Below are 24,450 nucleotides of genomic sequence, written 5' to 3'. Positions count from 1 at the left end.
ATCTGAGCCCTCTAAAGTTGTCAGCCTGGCTCCTGAATACCGCGACTTCAGCCACCTAAACATCCCGCAGGAGTGCAGAGACGTCCTTGCAAAGACTACAGCGGACAGCACTAATAAAACCTACTCACTAAAATGGAAGTGGTTCTGTTCTTGGTGTGTGGCTGAAGGTCTGCACCCCTTCCACATCACTCCACAGCAGCTGCTAACATACTTACTGCATCTAGCGCAATCGGGCCTTGCACATGCATCCATCAAAGTGCATCTAGCGACGATCTCCAGATTCACAAGGACTTCTAAGGGTCCATCCCTGTGGGCGGACAGACTTATAAAACAATTCCTTAAAGGTCTATTCAGGTCCTTCCCACGACCAAGACCAATCCCTCCGTCGTGGCACCTCAACGTGGTCCTTCACCAATTAATGAAGCACCCCTTCGAACCCATCCATAAAGCGGAGATCAAATTAATCTCATGGAAAACGGCCCTCCTCCTAGCTCTAACCTCTGCCAGAAGGGTCAGTGAGTTGCAGGCTCTCTCAATCCAAGATCCTTTTATGCAGTTCAAGGAGGACAGGGTCATTCTACGAACTAATCCTCGGTTTATTCCGAAAGTCCCCTCGGACTTCCACCTTAACGAACCAGTGGTACTCAGGTCATTCTTTCCAAATCCTACCACTGCAGCCGAGAGAACTCTGCATTCATTAGATCTGAAGAGATGTCTCAAATTCTACATCGACAAGACACAACACTTCCGAAAATCGTCTCAACTCTTCATTGCCTTTAGTAGACCACGAAAAGGCATGCCCCTGACAAAACAAAGTATTTCAAGGTGGATTTCTTCAGCGATAACCTTTTGCCATGACAAGGCCGGACGGCCTTTGGATGCACGAGTCAAAGCTCATTCGACAAGAGCCATGTCCACGTCTGCGGCGCTGTTTGCTGGAGTGCCGGTATCGGACATCTGCAGAGCGGCGACCTGGAAGTCCCCGCACACCTTCACCAGGCACTATTGCCTGGATACTGAGCTGATGAAGGATGCAGCAGTGGGCAGAGCACTGCTTCGCCATCTATTCCAGTGAGGTGAGCCTGCCTACATCCCTCCATCCTTTACTGGTATGCACATTCTTTTCCTAATATTTACATGACAATGCATTTTGGTGGTTTGCAGTCGCGTGATATGTATTATCTACAGACTCATATATGATGATCCATCAAAAATGTGCATAATGTATTGCTTGCTACTCTGATTCAGGCATGTGAATCTATGAAAGACACCCAAATACTGGATTAGAAATGCGTTACTTACCTTTAACTGCAGTTATCCAGTATTAGTGTCTTTCATAGATTCACATGCACCCTCCCGCCTCCCCTGGAAGGACTCACCTATCTCTCTAACAAGTTTACGCCTAACTAGCTTGGTGCGTACGAAAATCTGAGAGACTTGGGCTCCTGACAGGAAGGTTCTAGAAGGAGGTGGTAGCTGATTGGTTGGTTCTCTTTACTTTGGTCCTTTTCACAAAAGGACACAGATAGGCCACCAAGGTGGGACCCTTGGGCCTACTCTGTTTTGGTCCTTTTTACATAAGGACGTGGATAGGACACTAAGGTGAGATCCTTAGGCCTATTCTTTTCTATGTATGTCTATAGGACATTACTTTTTTATATACCGGAGGCTCCCGTCTCGACGACGGGGAATGATTCAGGCATGTGAATCTATGAAAGACACTAATACTGGATAACTGCAGTTACAGGTAAGTAACGCATTTCTTATCTGGGATGTACATTATTTTGGGGCCCTATGTGCAACTGTTCTTACACACTTCCTTCTGAATCTACTTTTTCTACCCGAGTTCTTATTCTAAAGAGGTTATTTTGTCTGCATTGTGCAGATGCACTGTTGCCTTGTTCCCTGTTCTACATGGACTATCTTCCGTATGCCTTATAGGCATATTGGAATCTGTTTCTGGCGCTTAGTATCCCTTATAGGGACTTCAGTTTATCTGCCTCAGAAGATATGGTGCTTGCGATTTCTGCGTTGCTCTAGCACCCAACCCCCCTCCTCCACCATATGGGTTATCTATTATCACCATCTGCATTCCTTCCCTTTATCTGGTGTCCTTCTATCCTTGAGGTTGGCAGTGGAACGAGTGGCATGATCCTTGGCCTGGGTAGATTTTCGTTTTTGGCTTAAGACAGTGTTCCCACTTAGGTCCTTTATTAGTACGTTGGCACTCCTTATTGTTCTGCTTTCGCTATTCATTGCTAAGAATACTTCCTGCCTCTGATCTTTAGGTTCCTTGTTAGGCTATAGCTGAGGGGTGCATTGGGTATCAGAGGCCTTCTAATGCAATGGTTGAGATCCCACCACTGCCTCAAGATTACCTTGGCCCTGTGCCACTGACCTTGCTGCCTTTCTCTGCTTCATCCCTGGAGAGAATGTTACTACTCATCGCATTCTGGAATGCCTTGTACCATTTTTAGGGCGAGCTGGTGTAAGCAGCGCGAAGCGCCGCTGTCCAGCGAAGCCTCTATTGTTAGCGACTTGCTCTGGAAGTTGGACAGGGGATGGGCACGAGCTTTGGGCGATTTCAGCATGTGCACGCACACGTACAGCCACGCGCCGTGCACATCTCCTGTCCCGCTTCCGAGGCAAGTCAGCCTCCTACAATAGCATTATTTTAAGTAACACACACGCACACACATGCGCGCACACACAGGCACACACACGCGCACCCCCACCCCCCAGCCAGCGCACGCAACTTGTCTTCAAACAGTCTGCAAGCTCTCACTTACCGGCTCGGTCCTTGCCCGTCTCTTGGCACGCCACGGGGCTCTCCTCACCACTTGGGAGCCCCATGTTTCCTCTGGTGCCATGTAATCTTTGCCCGGTCCCTCTGATGGGGCCAGGGACTTCAGCATTCAGGCTGCAGGGTTCTGGATGTTCTCCCGGCGGTTCCTTCCTGTTTCTTTTGCAGGCCCCGCCCATGTCCCAACAAAGGCTGCCTGACTTCCGCGATGTCGCCTCATTTCTTCAGGTCAGTATGATCTGCATTTCTAATTTTGTTTCTATTGCTTTATTTTCTTGTTTAACCTTCCGTTCATTTGCCAGCTACTTTAGTTGCTTTCTTTTGCACGCTCCTGGTTCAATGTTTTTTTCAATTTCCTGCCACACGTCTTTCCTTAGTACCCTCTCATTCAGTACTCTCTCATTCAGTACTCTGACCCTGTCTCACCTGCACCCCTCCCCCATCGCCTTCGTGGCCATACCGTAATGTTACTATACAAAGGTTTCATTTTCCTAACATTCCCTGTATGGAACGCATCCAGTCCCTGAATTTGGCTGTGATTTGTTTATGGAATGATTTACACACAGACACTATGGACTGTATCCACATGCCCCTAAGGAGCCTGCCAACAGTTTACAGTATGTCCAGTGGGAGAGGAGGGGAGGCAGGGAGCTTACAAAGAGCTGCACAGTGTTCGTCGCCGTTACGTTTTCTGTCTCACACCGACTACTTTGCCTGAGGCAGGCTCCCGGCTCTCTCCTGCTTGGTGGCCGGTGTGAGAGCCACCATTGGAAGAGCAGAGCCTATTGTCCGCGTGTGGGACAGAGGATGTGCTGACGTTATTGACAGGCCCTGACGGCACGCACCCCGCAGCCTTGGGTCACTGCAGTGTCATGCCGTCTTGAGGGTGAACACTTGACCGCCAGACATCGCATCACGCCCAGCAGTCACACTCACTGTGCCTGAAGGGCAGGCTTGTCTGCCTCCAGTTTTATTTCATTACTCTTGGAATACGTGGCCCTGCTAGTTCTGCTCTCAAGGCCCACTGAGCCGGCATGCCTCATACATACCACCATTGCTACAAATATAAATACAAATTTTTTTGACCTACAATTTATAGACTTTTGTTGCAATTTGTATTGCAAGATTTAGCAATGCCAATAGCTCAAACTTAATTAATGCGAGACCTATTGCATTGCAAATGCTTGTTTCTTATAGTCATTATTTATTTGCCAATTCAGATCACAGCCCTGGCATTTGCTTACCATGTTGGTTGTTCTTCAGATGTCACCATCTCACCCCTTTTGTCAGTGTTGTGGCCAATTTTCATCTTCAGGTTTTCTTCTGGAATATGCGTCCCTTCGATATTATGGTTCCATGTTTTTGAGGATTGGTTTCCAAAGAGGCTGTGGTTTCCCTTAGGATTCTTTTCCTTAGAGTTCTTCTTCCTCCTCGTAGAATCTGATAAGGATGCTATCCCTCAAAGGTCTGTTATACCAATTTCACCTTATTTTGCAAATTCCTTTTGCTTGAAGGAATTTCTTTCTCTTTTTTACCATCTCTTCCTTTGAAATATGTGGGTCTTATCCCCTGTTTTTTAGATGTGGTATATTGGAGGTTTTGCTTTGTATATATCCTGTCTCCTGTTGAGACATTTCTTACTTTCCTCAATCCTTGTTGTGCTTATATGCATTGCCATCCATTATTTTCAGTTTTTCCATTTTGTGGGGATTGATCCCTTTACAGGTATGTACTCCATATTTTATCAGAAGCTTCAGTCAGGTCTTGCTGCCTGATATCTGTTTATTGGCTGGAAATTGGTTATCTGTTGAGTGAGGCCTTCTGTGTGTTGGCCTTTATTTCGACTATACATTTTGATCGACCCAGTGGTCTGTATTCTCTTCATAGCAGAGTCTCCACACCTGGTGTTTTCTTTTTATTTCCTGTTAACTGCATGATGGTAGCTTCGTCACTCAGTAGCATTGGTACATGGGCAGTTGATATTATTTTTCTAGAGTGGGTGGTGCCCTTCACTCCCTCTCTCCTCTTATACGATATTATGTTGCTGGTGCTAATGTCTGTATATCTATAATTTTCATTCCGTTGTTGTTGTAACTTTGGTCTATCACCTATGTATTTTTATATGTGTAGCTATTTTTTGATGGATACTATTCTATTGGTGTTCCTCTTTCCTATACTGGTCAGTCTTCCCACTTGCCGAGGGAGGCCGTGGTGTGCTTCCCGATGGGCGGCTAATACTTCTGGTGTATTCTGATAGACTTGTGTGAATGCGTATATATCTATCTATCTATCTATCTATCTATCTATCTATACATATATATATATATATATATATATATGTGCATATGTGTTCACGTATATATGAGTTTATATAGCAAGTATGGTTGTACTAAAGTTCTTCCATAGGGCATCCGTATCTGCTTTTCTAACTACACCTTTCTTGCTGCTTTAGTTCAACCTTAACTTGGTCGTTGCTAATGCATTTCTTTTTTCTTTCTCCTCTGATCTTCTACGTTACGTAGTCTTGGAGGTTTACCTTCTCTCTAGGAGGATTTACTCTGACCGAGAGTGGTCTCTACTAAACGTTGTTGTTCTTCTTACAATTTTATGGTTCAGCCTTATATATATATATATATATATATATATATATATATATATATATATATATATATATATATATATATATATATATATGTTCCTTTAAGTGTGGTTGGCGCACTGGAGTCACCCTGGACTATGAGAGGGGAAGAACACTATCGCTTGGAGCTTTCCGAGTCCTCTCTCAGTGACGACATCGACGTCCAATGAAATGACTCACCTGGCCGTTTAAAGAACCGCCCACGAAAGCCCGAGCAAACTTCACCTTTCCAGCATGTATCCGGCATTGATAAAGGCACCACGCCGAAACCGGTCTGCCAGGAGCTGAGAAGGAGGACATCGTGAACATGAGCAGTGCTCCATGGTGACAATAAAATTACCGAAATGCAACTTCAGCATGTGTCAGACCCGTTTTTCTCTAAAAGCGGGATTGGACATAAATATATATATAAGAGCGGATAAATTATTATGAACACCAAATTTTATGAAACCTGTGTAAATGAACACGTGAATAACAAAGACATTTATCTGCTTCTTGAATCAGATCCTACAATCGAATATCAAAAAATACGATCTCAAATCATAGAACACTAGAGATGAAATGGATCAATGAGAAAACCAAAAACTTTTTTGAAACTAAATTTCCTCGGAGACCTAATCTTTACATGCTGCCAAAGATTCATAAAGACGCATCTAAACCACCATTCAGACCCATTGTGTCAGCTTGTGGGTCAATATCTGAAAGTATTGGAAAATATGTTGATTGGTACCTTCAACCCATAGTTCAAAAATGTAAAACATACATTAAAGATACAACTGCATTTCTCAACTTGCTCAATAATATCCAACTCAATGAAGATGAAGAATATTGGCTTTGCACAGTGGATGTTGTTGCATTATAGCAACATGTACGAAGGGACCCCCTCAGAGAAATACGTTGTGGCCCAGGAACAGAGGGGAAAAAAACAACAATTCTAATGTGGAAATTGTTCCTGCGGTGGCCTGCTAATTCACTGAAACAACTAAGTTTATAAGTATCTAACCAGGTGACAAAAAATAGAAAAACTACTGAAATTATTCAAAACGTATAAAATTTATTTTTCTCTTTTTTTATCTTTTAGTTTATATGAGTTCTGTTATCAATCAGAAATCACAGGACATACATTTATCAATTCATATCAAAAACTTTTCAATTCATATCAAAAACTTTTTTTCAGGACAAACACAGTTAAATCCTAAATATCTACAACAAAAAAATATGTACAACATACAAAATTATTTAATAATAACCCTTGGTAACACCCATATCTCTCAACACACTCACGTGCTAACAACCATACCACACTCAAACTCCAGACTAGGATGGTGAAAGGAACTGAATTAATATTTTAGCAAGATGACAGTGCTAAAAAAGATCGGGCCAAGATGTAACTTTAGGCTCCCGTCGCAGGTCTACGCGCGTTTCGGCAGCTTACACCGCCTTCATCAGGACCATTTTCATCATATCTGTGCAGATACCAAGGGATCTGAAAAAAATGTGTATCTATATTTACAAAAAAAATTATATGTAACCATATTGTCACCACAAAAACGTTTAGAAAAATTTAATATTGCTGCATAACAACAGGAGCTCAACAACATGACCACAGCAGGAAAGAATCTAAAATTATGCAAGACCTATGCTCATTAAGAAAGGAGACCAGACCTAATATATATGCCCAAGAGTCCTAGATATAATGATATAACTGAGGCTGAGTATTTGGAACCACACTACTTGTAGTCTAGTAAATCTGAATTATCATATAATAGAGTTGAAAAGAAGGTCTCGAACCTCATGTTATACTCTCAATTAATCATCTATGTTCTACCATAGGACATAGCCCTTGAGCTTACCAGTATTATAACACAGCAATGGAATCACCCAAAAGAACGTCTTCAATACATTTCAGGGGGCAGGACGTCCTATGTCGCCAGTAAGTAGCTGCAAGGAAGAGATATCTCATGTTTTATCTTAAGTGTATATTTAGGGAAAGGCTCATTACAATCACCACAGTAGAGTCCATATCTACTAAGGCTCCAAAGTTCCAAAAGGTAAATACCTTTATTTTAAAGTTTAAGAAACTTATTTAGCTTTTTTTTAAGCTGCAATTCTTTTAAAAAAATATAATTCAGATTTACTAGACTACAAGTAGTGTGGTTCCAAATACTCAGCCTCAGTTATATCATTATATCTAGGACTCTTGGGCATATATATTAGGTCTGGTCTCCTTTCTTAATGAGCATAGGTCTTGCATAATTTTAGATTCTTTCCTGCTGTGGTCATGTTGTTGAGCTCCTGTTGTTATGCAGCAATATTAAATTTTTCTAAACGTTTTTGTGGTGACAATATGGTTACATATAATTTTTTTTGTAAATATAGATACACATTTTTTTCAGATCCCTTGGTATCTGCACAGATATGATGAAAATGGTCCTGATGAAGGCGGTGTAAGCTGCCGAAACGCGCGTAGACCTGCGACGGCAGCCTAAAGTTACATCTTGGCCCGATCTTTTTTAGCACTGTCATCTTGCTAAAATATTAATTCAGTTCCTTCCACCATCCTAGTCTGGAGTTTGAGTGTGGTATGGTTGTTAGCACGTGAGTGTGTTGAGAGATATGGGTGTTACCAAGGGTTATTATTAAATAATTTTGTATGTTGTACATATTTTTTTGTTGTAGATATTTAGGATTTAACTATGTTTGTCCTGAAAAAAAGTTTTTGATATGAATTGAAAAGTTTTTGATATGAATTGATAAATGTATGTCCTGTGATTTCTGATTGATAACAGAACTCATATAAACTAAAAGATAAAAAAAGAGAAAAATAAATTTTATACGTTTTGAATAATTTCAGTCGTTTTTCTATTTTTTGTCACCTGGTTAGATACTTATAAACTTAGTTGTTTCAGTGAATTAGCAGGCCACCGCAGGAACAATTTCCACATTAGAATTGTTGTTGCATTATATACCTTAATTCCACATAACGAAGGGCTAGAGGCCTTAGAATGGAATCTATTAAAAGAAAATGATTGCGAGGCGAACAAAGTATTTTTAATTGAGTTAGTGCATTTTTCACTTTACCATAGTTATTTTCAATGGAAACAGAACTACTCCAACCAATGCAATGGAACCTCAATGGGTTTTGGGGGGGCCCCCTCATATGCGAATCTGTACATGTCCAAATTTGAGACTGAAAATATTTTACACAACCTGGATTGGACTACCAACTTGGTAACGTTTAAAAGATTCATAGATGACATATTCCTAATATGGAAAGGCAAAAAAGATCAACTCATCACAAACATAGCCACATTGAACAACCTGAACCCACGAATTAAATTCACTCACACAATTGAGAAAGAATCCATATCCTTCTTGAATGTACACATTACCATTGCCAATCAAAAATTGCACACTAAGGTATTCAAGAAATCAACTGACCGCAACTCCAGTCTCCTCTTCCAAAGTTTTCATCCTGATTCTCTGAAAAAACATTTACCCACATCTCAATTCATCCGCATAAAAAGGATAGCTTCTGATGAGAGCATTTTAAAATCATCACTAATGGATCAACATCAGCAATATATACATTGAGGATATCCTAAAGAAATACTAGAGGAATCCTTGAAAAAAACAGAGAAATTACCCAGAGAACTATTGCTTAAAGCATCCAGCCACACGGCAACACAAAAAAAGTTTATGTATTGAAATATTCCACAGCATCACAAAGGATCAAAAAATCCATCAATCGACATTGGGATTTAATCAAAACAGAACCAGATCTACAAAATTTGTATAATGATCACGTCACCTTTGCTTTTCAAAGATCTAAAAACCTGAAAGATATTTTATCCACTAAAAAATAAGCTAAATTACCTTTCAAAGGAATGGCTAAATGTTAAAATTGCATCCATTGTAACAATGTAATGATAGGTAATGTTTTTATGCACCCAACAAAAGGCCATTAAATTGATTTGCAATATTCTGGGACATGTGATTCTACTAATGTCATTTATGCAATCAAATGCCCATGCGGCAACATTTATGTGGGCCAGACAGAACGCAAAATCAAAGTGAGAATATCAGAGTACAAAAGTAACATACGAACAATGAATAACAAATCTACTATAGCCATGCATTGGCTTGAAGCCCATCATCAAATAGCGCAGTTGAGATTCACAATACTGGAGATACTCCCACATAGCTGCGATATGGATCCCGTTAAACAAAGTCTTAAATCTGAATTATTTTGGATCAAAAAATTAAATTCCCTACAGCCTACAGGGATGAATGACCGCATTGAATTTTTGTGCTTTCTATGATGTACCTGACACTTCGAGAAATGATCACAGCTTAGGTTTTAACCATTCTCAACCCACCAGATACACTGTCAGATTAATTTAAGAATTCTTTAAACGCAACCATATGAGTATCTATAAAAATTAAGTTTAGTGAGACTTTTGATGCATGTATATTTGTATATATTTTTTATATATTTTGGATATGTATTTACAATCCATTTAATCCTTGAATCTGTAATGTTTATTACACACATATACAAGTTATTTCATATCATTATATTTTTTCCTACACTGGATGGATCATTTTTGTCCCTGCAACGTTAGCATATATTTTTATTATACATGAGATTGTTTTTATCATTTCGTAATACACAATAACTCACACAAGTTCACCAGAGATAGTACCATTTCATCAAACTTTATTATCCCATAGGTTGATCACACGCGATATCACGTGATCGGAACTTCATCCAATCACGAAGCGCCTTTCAGGTTTATGCACAACTTCGAATTTCATTCATTGCGAACGAAAACTATTTTTCAAAAGTAATAATCCTTTATGCTTTATTTTTGCTCCCGAGGGGTTATCCGGTTTAACCGTTGATTCATCATATTCATTTTATACACATAACGAGTTCACGATGTTTAGTCACGTGACACGCCATACCATTCTTCAAAGAAGCACAGTGATTGGCTTCTGTTAGAACCAGCCGATACTGATTTCGTAACCCACGCATTTCCATTAGTAAGTTTCTTCGCGTCTCTACAGTTATTTAAGCCTGCAATTCGCATATATACCATCTATTTTTTGATAAACTCGCTGATATTCACTTAAGTAATCTCTTTCCGATTTAAAGTGTAATAGTATGTTTCTTGTTGCGAGTATCAAATCAACCAGCCAAACCTCCTATGCAGCGCTGAATATCCACTTGGATTAACTACACCATGTAATCCAACATGTAGGTAATTGTATACTGCGTTTTTTTGCGATCATTCAGTATATGTATAGACTGTTCCATTAGTCCATATTGCTCCACACAAGCATTTTTCAATGCAAGAACACACACTCAGCTGATCCACTCAATCTCCTGAACTTGTATTGTATATATTTTCGTTTTATTTGAATTTAAGATTAAATGTGGATATCATTTAGTATCAAATGATTAAACGAATGAAACATAGGAACCAAAGGGAATGTACAGGTTTTGAATATAAATATTCGTGAATTTTTATGTTATGTGCTGAATACTAAGGTCCTGTATGTCTCTTTTTTACAGACCCCTGACGAAGGGTTAGCTTGATAACCCGAAATGCATTGGGTATAATGAAACGCAATTGACAATCCATGATTAAAATGGATTTTTCTAAATATGTTTGAAAACCTATGAATTCGATGAATACTAAACATTCGAATGAAGAGAATGTCCTCAACAACAATGGTTTGATTGGAATCAATGAATATATGTTTAAATAAGTTTAAGAAACATTTCTGTTTCATGACAAAGGAGCGTGCCCTTTTCTGATAAAAGTATCACACCAGCAATCATAATCGTTAAATGTGGCAGGACATCTCACCACTGCTCAATCTCATCCCAAAGGATAAAAGAGAGGGTGCTAAGGCAATTCTCAAAGTATAGGAAACAACATAGGTAGCCATCATTGATGGAGCAGTGGAGGTTTCGAACACAGATTTCCGCCAGCAAGCAGGGATAGCTGTTTTGAGAAATCAAAGTAGGCTCAGGTCCACAGCCTTCCGTCCAGAGGTGCAATTAAAGATCCTTAACATGCCTTTTGATGGCCTCAGCATTTTTGGGAAACATGTGGATGAGAAATGTAAAGTATCAAGTTGGACACAGATATAGAAAAATCGCCCGGGCTTTCGCAATACTGTTAACCTGTGTCAGCCAATTTTCATGGCTCATGCAGGTTCCAAGCTAACAAGGGAGGTGTCAATCAATGTGGGCGTCAGGGGCAACAATACTACCACCAACAGCAAATCAGTTATGACCAAGGATGTTATCCCAAACGCAACCAAAGACCGGGATACTGAAGATCATCTGGGACAAAGGAGGAGCTTCTCCTAATCACGCCCCAACAAAAACCAGAAGAAAGCTTGATTCGCCATAGCTTCCCCCTTTCTATCTCTAGCCTAGATAGTAGATTGGAGAATTTCCCATTTTGTCCCCACGTGTTGCAGTTTGTACAGGAACCACCTCCACCCACCCAAAAAGGTAGGTGCAACAGGAAATTCTCCTTCTCCTCCTTAAGGAAGCGAGAGAGAAGGTCCACAATTCCTAGAAAAACCAAGGCTTTTAGTTTAAATTCTTCTTGATAATAAGGAAAACTGGGCTATTGAGATTAATTATATACCTCAAACAACTGAGCAAGTTTCGGAAGAAGCAGTCTTTTGGAAAAGATTGGCCAATGTGCTGTAGGACTGGCACCCACTGATTTCTGTGTAGAGCCGGTCTTCATGATTGAGGCACTGCGAATGTGGATTGAGGCACTGAGAATGTGGATGAGGACAGGTCCTGAGGGTGTCCAGGTCTCAATAAGTAATGAACACTGGGGGCAGTTAGCTGCCTGGCAAGATAGTTTTGTTGTAGGACTTTTCCTGATTGCTTGTTTCCACATCAGCATAGTGTCCTTAAGATTTGTAAAATGTTTTATTGATGTATGACCTGTGTTCCTGCTAGATAACTGTAACTTCTCTCTAACAAAGTTTTATTTAGTGGCGATATAGGTGTACATATATAGTATTTTTGTGGGTTATTGTTTTATATATATATATATTCATTATAAACAATGGATATCAGCTCAAAGCAGGGCATTGCATTTGTCAGTGTATGAAAGATATAGTAAGTACATTTTGGAAAATCAATAATGCTGTTCTTATCTTTTTAGGGATGTTTGATTCTCTCCTTTTGAAACAAAATAATGAACACGGATCGGTTCCTGCACCCGCAGAATTGCATTATATGGCAGCAACAAGGAAAAAAGCTGCTGAAATTGAAGATGCAAGCACAAATACAGATCCTGGTAGTAGAATAAAATCAATTCATGATTTGAGATGTCTTTACACTTTTTTTGACATTTTTTCCTGCCAGTCTAACTCTCATAGTTGGTTCAAAATTTGAATTTTTTTATGGATGTTAATATGTGACGTTTTGTAGAACCTGGACCATGTCACAACTGGGGTCAGAATGAGATAGAATGTAGATATCTACTGTGCAGGTAAGAGTAGGAAATCCATATAACCACTCAACTGAGGAACCTTATCAACCTTTCATTTGAACATGGTGTGGTTCCAAAGGATTGGAAGCACGCCATTATCAAACCTCTGCTGAAAAAGCCACACTTGGATTCAGCTGAACTATCTAATTATCGTCCATTATCCCTCCTGCCAATAGTGGGCAAAATGGTGGAAAAACACGTGAACTCCGCAATCTCCACCTTTTTTTAAAACAATAAAGTCATCCACCAAACACAAATGGGGTTCAGACCAAAGCATAGTACCGAGTCTGCACTGCTAGTGGTCACTGAAAAACTCAAAACTACAGAGAATAGAAGAGGTGGGCATAAAAGGGACAGCAAAAGAATGGGTGGCCTCCTTTTTGAGCGATAGGTCATTCCAATGTGTGGAGGGTGGGTTCAAGTCCGACCCCTTCCCAGCACCTTGGGGAGTGCCTCAGGGTTCATCCCTGAGCCCTACCCTTTTTAACATTTATCTTAGTCCACTAGCCTTGATTGTTCAAGAGTTTGGCATCTCCGTCGTGTCATACGCAGACGATACACAACTAGTCTTCTCAATCTCAGACCACCTGAATACTGACCTCCGACTGCTTGTCCCCTGTCTCGAGAAAATCGGATCTTGGATGGCAGACTGTAAACTTAAGTTAAACGGGGATAAAACAGAGCTTATGATCTTGGGTAACAATTCTAATCCCCACATGTACATCCCATGGCCTGCCAGTTGGGCATTACCTCCCTCACCCAAACCGGCCATAAAAAATCTTGGCATGTGGGTAGATAAAAATCTCACAATGGAGATACAAGCCAAAAAGCTATCTTGCACCTGTTTTGGGATACTTCATTTGCTAAGGAAGATCATGCCCCTGCTCCCAGAAGATGGTCTCAAGGCTGGACTACGGTAACTCCCTCTTCTTGGGCTCCCTGAAATATGTAGTCAACCGTCTCCAAGTCGTCCAAAACGCGGCAGCACGGCTACTATTAAACATACCCAGACGTCAGTCAATTAAACCCAGACTGAAGGAACTACACTGGCTTCCCGTTCAAGCCAGAATTAAATTTGAATCACTCAATCTGGCTCATCGTGCTATGCACGGATAGGGTCTGGCACTCATTCAAAACCTGGTCTCCCACTACACTCCCCAACAACAACTCAGGTCAAGCTCAAAGTTTCTCATGAAGAGTACTGTAATCAAAAGAGCTAGATGGGGGGGGGGGGGTATTTTTCCCATCTGATACCTATGCTCTGGAACAGTCTAGATCCCAACATCCGGTCTATCCAAGAAGAAACTCAGTTCAGAAAAAAACTTAAAACCTGGCTCTTTCCACTGGATTAGCCTCCTTTTTTCTGTTATTCTGCTCCTCTAGTGCTGAGATGCCCAAGGGTAGTCACACGCTCTACAAATCCCATAAACATAAACATATAGACAAGTAAAATACTAGTAAAATCACACTTTGTTATATGGGGGAGACATCATTGCCATACGTTTTATGTATTGCTTGTTTTTCCTTTGCAGTAATCCCTTCCTGGTCCCCCTGCCCCCTTCCTCATTATGCAATGGAGACTCTAGTGCCATTATTGGTGACCCTGCTCTTTCTTCTCATCTGTCACAACATTTCCTTTCACTGAGGGCCATTATCCATATTTAGCTTTTTTAACAAGATTGTTCAGCTTGGGAACTTAGGTGAACACCAGGGAAGTTAAGGAGGTCTTCCTGTAACATCTTCTATCTTTTGGCCTGGTAGGCCTGGCTAAGGCTAGGGCCAGAATCCTTGCCTGATTACCCTTGTTGGAGGCTGGCTCCGTACATGGTGTACACCTTTTGGTGAGTCCAGACAACCCTTAGTGATAGTTGTAGTGGTCCCTGAAAACCAAAGCTCTCAAGGGCTAGGTGTGGAAAGCAGCTTAGTCTTATTCAGGAGGGTGAAAAGCAGGTACATTACCTTAGAGTCAGTTAGTGAACCTTGCTCACAAGAAAGAACCACACCAGTGTTAAGAAAATACCTTATATTTATTATACACCAACACCAAAACTACTTTGGTATATCTCCTACCCAAAGATATCAATACTCAATAAAATATATTTTGAAACAGGTCAGTAAGGCACATAAAAGACATGGGCCCCTATCGGGGGCCATACCATATACTAAGAAAATGCAATGCGAGGTGAGTACCCCAATGAGACAACCACCCAAGTATCTATGGACCAGTGGATGCAAGAAACCACCAAAAGTAAGTAGCTATGGTTACCAAGGCGTTCAGGTGCAGAGGTGTTACGCGGGCACGACGTCCATAGGATAACATGAGGAAGTTGTGGTTGTAGTTTTATGGATTCAAGACACTTCCCAGATGACCCAGAAGAAACCTGTTGAAACCATGGAGGTTGGAGGACACCCACACCCATGGATTCCCAGAGAACCAGGATACATACACCAGGGAGCCCAGGTGCGTATGTGCAAAGTGGTGTTGGAACGGCCTGTTTAAGTCAGTGGAAGCCCTCGAATGACCAACCAGTGTCGCCCCACTTAAAATTCCCCCCAAAGCCCTGAAAAATAAACTGGTAATTTATTACCATTTTAATTTGCATCCCAGTCCTGAACTGCGGGTCAGGACTGGGGCGTGCTGCTGCTAAATGACAGCAGCAAGGAGGAGAGTGGGCTGTCTAATGCACTTGTTTAAAGTGCGCATGTCTTTTTGGTCAGTCGTCTTGCCAACGGCCAGCCACAAATGAGCACTTGGAGCATCTCTAACCCACCTGCCTTCGAGCAAGTGCAAGCCTCCAGACCGATATGGAGCACCGAGTGAGGCTGCTCCTTTAAATCTTGGCGCTGCTCGCAAGCTGCATGAGAACAGCACCCTGATTGGTCAAGGGAGTTGCTGCTTCCAGTTCCGGTGGTGAGAAGAGGACTGGAGTGGAGGACGTCCCATTCAGGTAGATTTTTATAAAGTTTTTATGTATTTTGCGTGCGCTCCCCCATGTATATGCCAGCTGCCATTGTGACTAGCTGCTACAGGGACCAGGTCGATGGAACCGAGATGTGGATTCTGGATGAGGAATACCTGCAAAAAGAGAGGACAGAGTCCAAACCACCTGGAGGTGTCTAGGAGGAGCAGGAGCACAGCACCAACCCTTGTAGGAGGTACTTTTCTGTAGCACAAACCTTTTGAAGATGCAGCTGTGGAGCCTAGGCAATAATGCAGGAGCACAGGAGAGGTCCACGAGCTATCCAATGCTGATTGAAGAATGCTGCAGGATCAGGAGCCGTCTAGGCACCAATAAGCATTGGTAAATGCAACAGACGTGTTGCCGGAAACAATGCTTAGTTGCAGACCAACAAGGTCTTTCGGGCTCACCCAGTAAGGGTAAGTCAGGGCCAGGCACAAGGTGTCTCAGGGAAACCTCGGCAGCACACAAGATGGATTCCCACGTCGCTGGAAAAGCAGGGACTTCCCTCTTGGGGTTCGTGTTCTGCTTGAGGATGGGGCTTCTTGGAGCTTGAAGATCTTTGGTCAGGAAAGCGATCATGCATTGGCAACGGCAAACGGATGCAGTGCACAGGGATGTAGTTCCGGTTGACTGGAGAGGGATTACATTTTCCCAAGTTGCAGGGAAGACTGGTCAGGCCTCTGGAGAGCCAATAAACCATCACCTGTGTTGTGGAGTCAGGAGGTGTCCGTGGGACAGCTGGATCTACAATTCTGTCTTCGTCGAGGTGCCTGCGGATTCAGGGGAGTGACTCCTTTAGTACAAGGGAGATTTCCTTATTGCTGTCTTAATGCATGCAGAGTTGTGGGGGACTCAGGAGGATGCACAGCCACAGACGTTGCAGAACTTGGAAGAGCACGGAGGCGAAGTTGCAGGAGGAGCCTTCCTACCAGAAGCAGTTTGTGTCTTGTTTCCTGGCTCAATCCAGCAGCAGAGTTCAGTGTCGAACAGCAGAAGACTCTTCAGGCAAAGCCAGTCAGTTCTTGAAGATGAAGTTTGGACGAATCTAAGGATCCACCCTTAGGGGAGCCCTTAAGTAACCCGGAGAGGGGGTAGGACTACTTCTGTGGTGACCCACCTATTAGGAACGTTCAGGGACGCTACGCAGGTTGATAGACCAGTCACATGCTCCCAGGGGCCTCTGCCTATCTAAGATTCAAGATGGCAGAATCAAGTGGCCACCTGTCAGAGCTCTGGGCACCTCCCAGTGGAGGAGCTGGACTGGGGGGTGGTCACTCTTCTGTCTTGTGTAGTTTTGCAAACACAAGGAAATGATGGACGGAGCGCTGATACTTTTAAGACACTCACCCCCTGTCACAGAACTGGGCTGAATCCATCATTGTTCTTTAGCTCACTTCGCCACCTCAGTTCAGACCCAGCTATATACAAATCAGTCTTGATCCTGTGCCTCATGGGAACAGTCCAGCCCAAACTGCCAGGCCAGGTATTCCCTGAACCAGAAACAAGCATCCTGGGACCGGTTTCTGGGTAACACCCTTCATCAGCCAGGCTAACTTGAATACACTGGCAAAGTGAGCAAGGGACCCACGTCTGGGCATATCCTGCCAACTTAAGGCAAACAAAGCAAACACAGGGAGATGACGGATGGAGCACTGAAACTTTCCAGAGAGTCTGCCCCAGTCACCTTGCGTTTGCCTTGTTTGCCCTAAGTTGGCATGTATGCGCAGACGTGGGTCCTTTACAAACTTTGCCACTGGATTCAAGCTAGCTTGGCTGATGAGCTCTAATTATACCCTGACTGCTGTGTCAGTTAAATGGCAGGGTATAATTAGAGCTGTTTTGACAGAGGCCGACTAGTGGAGAAAAACGGACGGGTGTATTAACAATATGAATTTGGACTAATTCAGTACTTTACTGTTAGGATTGATTTTGCAAGATGCACAGTAACAATTATTGACTGATTATATAAAATGTATAATAATGATTAATAAGATAATGATACATGTTTTACTGTTCTTTATAGTGACCCCTGAAGAAAGGCTCTGGTAGCCTGAAATGCATTATTATTATTATTATTATTTAAGCTTATAAAGCGCTTGGTTACACTGTACTAGTGTGTCCCCGCGCTATGGACTGCTGCGTTAAAGCCAATCAACTTCTGATACTACCCACTCGAACATACCCTAGCAGAGCCTGGCCCTACTCTTTAGGGAACAGGAATGTTTTCAGCTCTTTACGAAACTTTAGCTCTGATTTCTCCAGCCGGAGCTCCAGAGGGAGTTTGCTCCATTTCTGAGCAGCCAAGACACGAAAGGAGAGACCTCCCATTCTTACTCTCCTGAACTTAGGCGCCAGCACCATCCCTGTCCCGATAGATCTCAGTTGACAGGCCGGGTGGTATGGCGTAAGCAGGTTGTGCAGGTAAGAAGTTCCTTTCCTTTGTAGGATACGGTGGCCAAAACAGAGTGCTTTAAATACCACACGTTCCCTAATTGGAAGCCAGTGCAGTGTTCTCAGTGCTCTCTTGGAGGCGGCTCTCTTGGGCAGCATCAAAACCAAACGGGCCACCGCGTTTTGCATGCGCTGAAACCTCTGTAAGCATCTGGCACTGGCTCCCAAATATAGGACATTGCTGTATCCAGCCTAGATGTAATTAGTGCATGGATCATGGTCTTCCTCGCTGTAACTGGCAGATAATCCAATGTCTTCCTGAGGACCCTCATCGTGGCAAAGCATGTGCCTGCCACTCGTTGGTGTGGTACTCGAATGAGATCTTGTCATCGATCCACAACCCTAGGTTTCTCACTTGATTGCTGGGATAAGGTAAAGGACCCACTGCTGTAGGCCACCATGCCGAAGTCCACACTGACGGAGCTCTACCAACAATCAAGACCTATGTCTTGTTTCCATTCAGTTTAAGACAGTTGTTGGCCATCCACGCCGCCAGTTCCTGCAGACATGATCGGAAATTGTCAGCTGCCTGCTCCTTCGGCTGGGTCAAGGCCACCACTATTTGCGTGTCATCTGCATATGACACGACTTCCAACCCAAATTTTTCTATGATCTCGCCCACTGGAGTTACATATAAATTGAAGAGGGTAGGGCTTAGGCTGGACCCCTGGGGCACCCCCTGCTTCAAGCAAATGGGGTTGGATCGAAAAGTGCCCTGTGCCACCTGGGTTGTTAATAAACACTGCCTTGGACGAATAATGCAACAGTTCGTGTTTTTGTAAGAGGTCCGGAGGGGCACAACTTAAACATGGGAAGCTATGGAAACGGCATGATATTCCTGTGTGTGGATTGAGCAGGAGTTGAGAGACAAAAAGTGGAATTAAAATATGGAGTACATGGATTACTTTCGAGTACATTGGTTGAATACATAAGTAGGCGCTGTTCATGCGCAATCAAGCAGTGCAAATGGAGGTGGCACGTATGCTGCTACACCTCTTGGTAAAGCTAAATAAATGCCACTGTTGCTGCAGTATATGAGGGAAATGTTTGGTAACCCATATTTTATTTCATTGCTCACTTGTCCCACTGAAGATACTGCATATGCCAGCTCTCTTTTCAGTTGTATTACAATGTATCGGCATTTGTGTCACTTTTTCGTAACCCAGCGAGGCTCAACGAGCTTTTAGGTGGCAGAATAAGAGGTTAGTACATTTGTTGTGTTTAACTGGCGGGGTGTGCATTTTTCATGTGGTCTATGTGGGGAAGAATTTTCGTGTTGTGCGCAAAGTTCATTGTGCTCAAACTGTATTGCTGTGAACTTGTTGCAGTGCTAAAGCATTGTGTGTAATGAAGATAAGTGTGGGAATTAGAGGTGCTATTGCATATTATAAGGAAATGTCTCTTTTGGATATTCTCCCCCAACGTTTTGGACTGATGCTGCTAGTTGTTCGACTCTGAGAACGCACTTAAGCCTGTTTACCAGATCTCAGTGCCAACTCCCTGACCCTTAAACATGTATGTTTGATTGTCCTATACCCAATTGGCATAAGCTAACTTACTCATAAGTATCTAACCAGGGACTGTAGCACTTGTTGCAAAACGTGTGTCCCATCCTGCCACTGTAGACTGATACAGCAGTTTTAAAACGGCTAACTCGACTTTGCCACTTAAAACAATGGCGAAGCCCAAACCTCCCTTTTTGATAAGGATGTCACCCCGATGGCAGGCCTATTGAGTCCTAAGGCAGGGTGCAGCATATTATAAAACAGAACATGTGTTTGACATGTTTTAACAGTAAAACTCACTTTTATAGCATTTACTGGTAAAGTGGTTGTTAGCCCTATTGGTGAGAAAACGCTTACACAATGACAACTCAACTGTTCTAACTGCTAAATAGGATTAATTAAGCTGTTGCTTCAAGGTATCAAGCAGCTCATTACATTAAGCCTGACTACATGCCCAAGTCAAAATTAATGTAACTTGTTGCTATGTTCTACTTTTAGAAATGTGCACTCCACACACCATGAAAAGGGTTCAGGCATCTTGGGAGTGGACAGAATAAAGCACTCTGAGATAGCTAGATACCACCCTTCACAGGAAGTTGTTATCAGGCAGGAGGGAACCAAGTAGCCCATTGGCTGGTGACCGTGACCTCCCGTAAGGGCACCCTCTGGGCATAAAAGGGGCACCCACGGCCCCAGAACTCAGATCTTGCTTGGAGTGGAGAAGAGGACCAAAGAAGGACTGCCCTGCTGGCCTTGGACCTGACAAATAGAGGCTGCACTGAAGTTGGATTAGCGAAGATAGCACTGTGCATGTGGTGTCCAGCTCTAGGAGAAGTCATCTCCTGAGTGCATCCAGAAGCAGAGACTCCAAGAGTCAGTCAACTGACTTCTTGTTCACAGCACAGGGTCACAAAAGTTGAGGAATCCTACCTGGGCGAGTTGGTAGCCTAGATCTCCGAATCGTCGCTCCTCGTTGCAGTACAGACTGGAATGTCGAGCTCAAACGTTGCACCAGACTCTGCTGGTCCCAGGAGAGTTGCTGCAATGCAGTATGGCCACCTAGAAGGAGAGGTATTGTCAAAAAAAGGGAACCGCTGACTATGTTGTGCTGGGCGGCCAGTAGTCAAGCGGCAACTGGACATATGCTGAACTTGAGAAGACTTCGAGGGACATCAACGCCTGTGCCCAAAGTTGCCTCACCAAGACCGTAGACCAAGGAGTACTCCCAGGAAGACCCCGATCAACAGCACAGCATCTTCAGCATCCTTGAGTATCTTCAGCATCCCGTATCACTTGCATCAAGACCACTCCATAGAAGCTAATGGCAACTGGCTACTAACGCTCGAACTGGACTGGAGACTGCTTTTCTTGTAAAGATAACTGTACCTTTGGACCTTGTTGGTCCTCTTGACTGACTCCCCGCAGAAGTTGGTCACCCAAAGTGCTTCTAAGTAACCACATTGACCCTTGATGTAATTTTTTGCTGAGAAAGTTTTTGTCAAATTTGTTGAATTTAACAATGCTTGCTCATGGATGAATAAAAAGTCTTGATTTATTATTCCTTCAAAAATCTATATATTCGGAATCCTGTGGGGAATCCTTTTCATTTTTTCATGTCTGTAAATTCATAAAAATACAGCCTATCGTTATATATTGGTATCTGAAAGAGACACGTTAGTGATAGATTCCTTACCTTAGAATATCCCCAGGCGTCAGACTGGATCCGGAAATTTTTGCGTAGCAATACCCCTGCGCGCTGGTAGGCGTCGTCTGCGGCTCCGCGTCCGTCGTCGGCGTCGTGAGCGCCGGGATGACGTCATCGGAGTATATAGACGGCGCCCATGCGCGCTGACGTCAGTTCTTCTTTTTTCCGCGCCAGCTAGCGCAGATCCGGAAGAAGCTCTACCCCCAGTCACTTTTTGACTGAAAACTTTTTTGATCTTTTTGATCCTCTATTTAGTCGCTTCTCGACTGTCGGTGCCAGGGATGCCCGGGTTCAAGCCTTGCTCGAAGTGCGGCCGACTCATGTCGGTCACGGACCCCCATCGCCGGTGCCTGAAGTGCTTAGGCCTCGACCACGACGATCGAACCTGTGACGACTGCCGGGCCCTGACGTCGAAGGCTAGGCGGGAGCGGTCCCGCAAGCGTCTCGAGCTGAGGCAGTCGGCCCCGCGCCGCTCCAGGTCCCGGTCCCGGTCCCACGGGAGGTCGAGGGACAGGTCGCGAGGTCGGAGTCATCGACGCTCCGGGAGTGGTCACCGATCGTCCGGTTCCAAGTCCTCAGGTAAGAGGCATGAGAGGTCGGAGCGACACCATCGATCCTCCGACCCGCCCCGTCGCTCGCACGATGCGACCGGGGACTCGGGCGACACCGCCCACGCGGCTCCGCGGGAGTCGCAAGCGTCGCCGCCTGCCCCACACCTCCGGGTCCCTGGGCACGGCGCGTCGCAGGAGGAGGTCGAGAGGTACCTCATGGCCATGAGGGCCCTCCCTCCTCAGTCGGTTCCCGTGGCGCCTTCGGGCCGATCGGCTCCGTCTGGAGGTCCTTCCGGGTCGGGCGCTTCGGCCCCGACGACGTCGGGTGCTTCGGCCCCGGCGCCGCTGGCGACTTCGGTCCCGGCGCCGCGCGACCTCGCTGGATCCGGCTCCGGATCCGGGACCTCGCCGGTCGACCTTACGACCTCACCGGCGCCGTCCCTTCAGGTGTCGTCCCCGGCAGCCGATGTGGTTGCCGACCCCAATGCTTCCTACGGTCCTACTCAGGTGTCGGAGGGGCGCCGCTGGGCGCCGATTCCGTCGGCCTTCGGAGAATTCTATCTCCACGAGGAGGCCCTGGCTGTTAATCCTGGTCTCCAGGAGCCAGGTGACGAGGAGCAATGGGAGGGGTCCGAGGACCCTCTGGCACGTGATTGCCAGTCGCATCAGGACTGGACATATGAGCTTGGGGAGGCCAGTGGTATTGACACCTCGCCAGACACTGGATTTACGTCGCCCCCGACTGTGGCTTCGGAGGCGGGTTCTGCTTATAGCGTAGTGTTGACGAAGGCAGCTAAGGCCTTAAACCTTCAGCTCCCCGTCGCGGCCGTGAGGACTAATCTCCTCACTGAGGTCCTCAAACAGCAGTCCGGTTCCACGGAGCCCCTTCTGCCGTTCAATGAGGCCTTGTGTGACGTTCTGCTGGGCACTTGGTCCAAGCCCGCCACAGGCCCCCCTGTGGACAGGAACGTGGCCAGACGCTACCGCCCGGCACCGGGCGACCCTTGCTTTTTGTCCACCCATCCCACCCCCGAGAGCCTGGTCATCCAGGCCTCTACCTCCCAATCCGCATTCCCGTCGGCCCCGCCCGACAGGGAATCCAAGAGATATGAGCAGTTCGGGAAGAAGGTCTTCTCGTCTGTAAGCCTGGGGCTACGGTCAGTGAACACCAACTGTCTCTTGGGCCGCTACACCCACACTCTGTGGGACACGGTTGCGGAGGTGCTGCCACAATGCCCTGAGGAGGTCAGGGCTAAACTCAGCCAAACCCTTGCGGACGGCCGAGATGCGGCACGCTTTTCTATCCGGTGTGGGCTGGATACCACGGACTCACTAGGCAGGGCGATGGCAACGACGGTGGCGGTTCGACGCCACGCCTGGTTGAGGTCCGCCAACTTCTCGGCCGATGTCCAGGCCACCCTCCTGGACATGCCGTTTGATGGCCGTCGCCTCTTCGGCGACAAGGCAGACCATGCGCTGGAACGTTTCAAGGACTCCAGGGCCACGGCCAAGTCCTTGGGCCTTACGGCCCCACGCCAGCAATCGGGTGCCTTTCGCTCCTTTCGTGGCCACGGAAGGGGCGCCCCACCACGGACCGCCAGCCACACGCCGCAAAATGTCCAGCAGCGCGGTGGCGGACGTGGGAACCGCCGTGGCGGTGGTCGGGGTCAGCGGCGAGGACAGTCCACACCTCCCTCAGCAGCCCCCGCCTCAAAACCTTCCTAGTCCGAGTTTTCAGGCCCATGTGACGCCTGTGGGAGGCAGGGTTCGCCATCACCTCTCCCACTGGCATACAGTCACTTCGGACAGGTGGGTGCTGCAAATTGTCCGAAGGGGTTTCTCCCTCCCCTTCGAGTCTTCCCCTCCATCCATGCCACCTCAATACCACCGTGTGTCGGGGGATCACTTGCAACTTCTGCAGGAGGAAGTTTCGGCCCTCTTGGCCAAGAGGGCCATCGAGCGCGTTCCTGGGCCAGAAGTAGGACGTGGTTGTTATTCCCACTACTTTCTGGTGCCCAAGAAGGGCAAAGGGGGCCTACGCCCTATCTTGGATCTGCGGAACGTCAACGGCTTCCTCCGGACGGAGAAGTTCAAGATGCTCACTTTGGCTCAGGTCCTGGCTGCCCTGGACCCAGGAGACTGGATGGTAGCGTTGGACTTGCAGGACGCCTATTTCCACATCCCCGTCCTGCCGGCCCACCGGCGTTACCTGCGGTTCACGGTAGGCCTAGAGCACTTTCAGTTTACCGTGCTCCCCTTCGGCCTTACAAGCGCCCCACGGGTGTTCACGAAGGTGATG

General features: G+C 45.1%; 1 protein-coding gene across 1 annotated transcript in view; it reads left to right on the top strand.

Annotated features, from left to right (window-relative positions):
* The window catches only part of CPLANE1 (ciliogenesis and planar polarity effector complex subunit 1), a 2,360,818-nt gene that overhangs the window by 1,650,777 nt on the left and 685,591 nt on the right, over window positions 1-24,450 (top strand). Inside the window, exon 38 of the mRNA XM_086960545.1 lies at window positions 12,647-12,781. Within this exon, the coding sequence (XP_086816671.1) occupies window positions 12,647-12,781 (135 nt within the window). The remainder of the gene's footprint in view (window positions 1-12,646; window positions 12,782-24,450) is intronic.

Source organism: Lissotriton vulgaris, chromosome 3_1 (assembly GCF_964263255.1).
Source record: "Lissotriton vulgaris chromosome 3_1, aLisVul1.2, whole genome shotgun sequence".
NCBI classification, from domain to species: domain Eukaryota; kingdom Metazoa; phylum Chordata; class Amphibia; order Caudata; family Salamandridae; genus Lissotriton; species Lissotriton vulgaris.
This window is presented reverse-complemented; position numbering and strand designations above follow the sequence as displayed.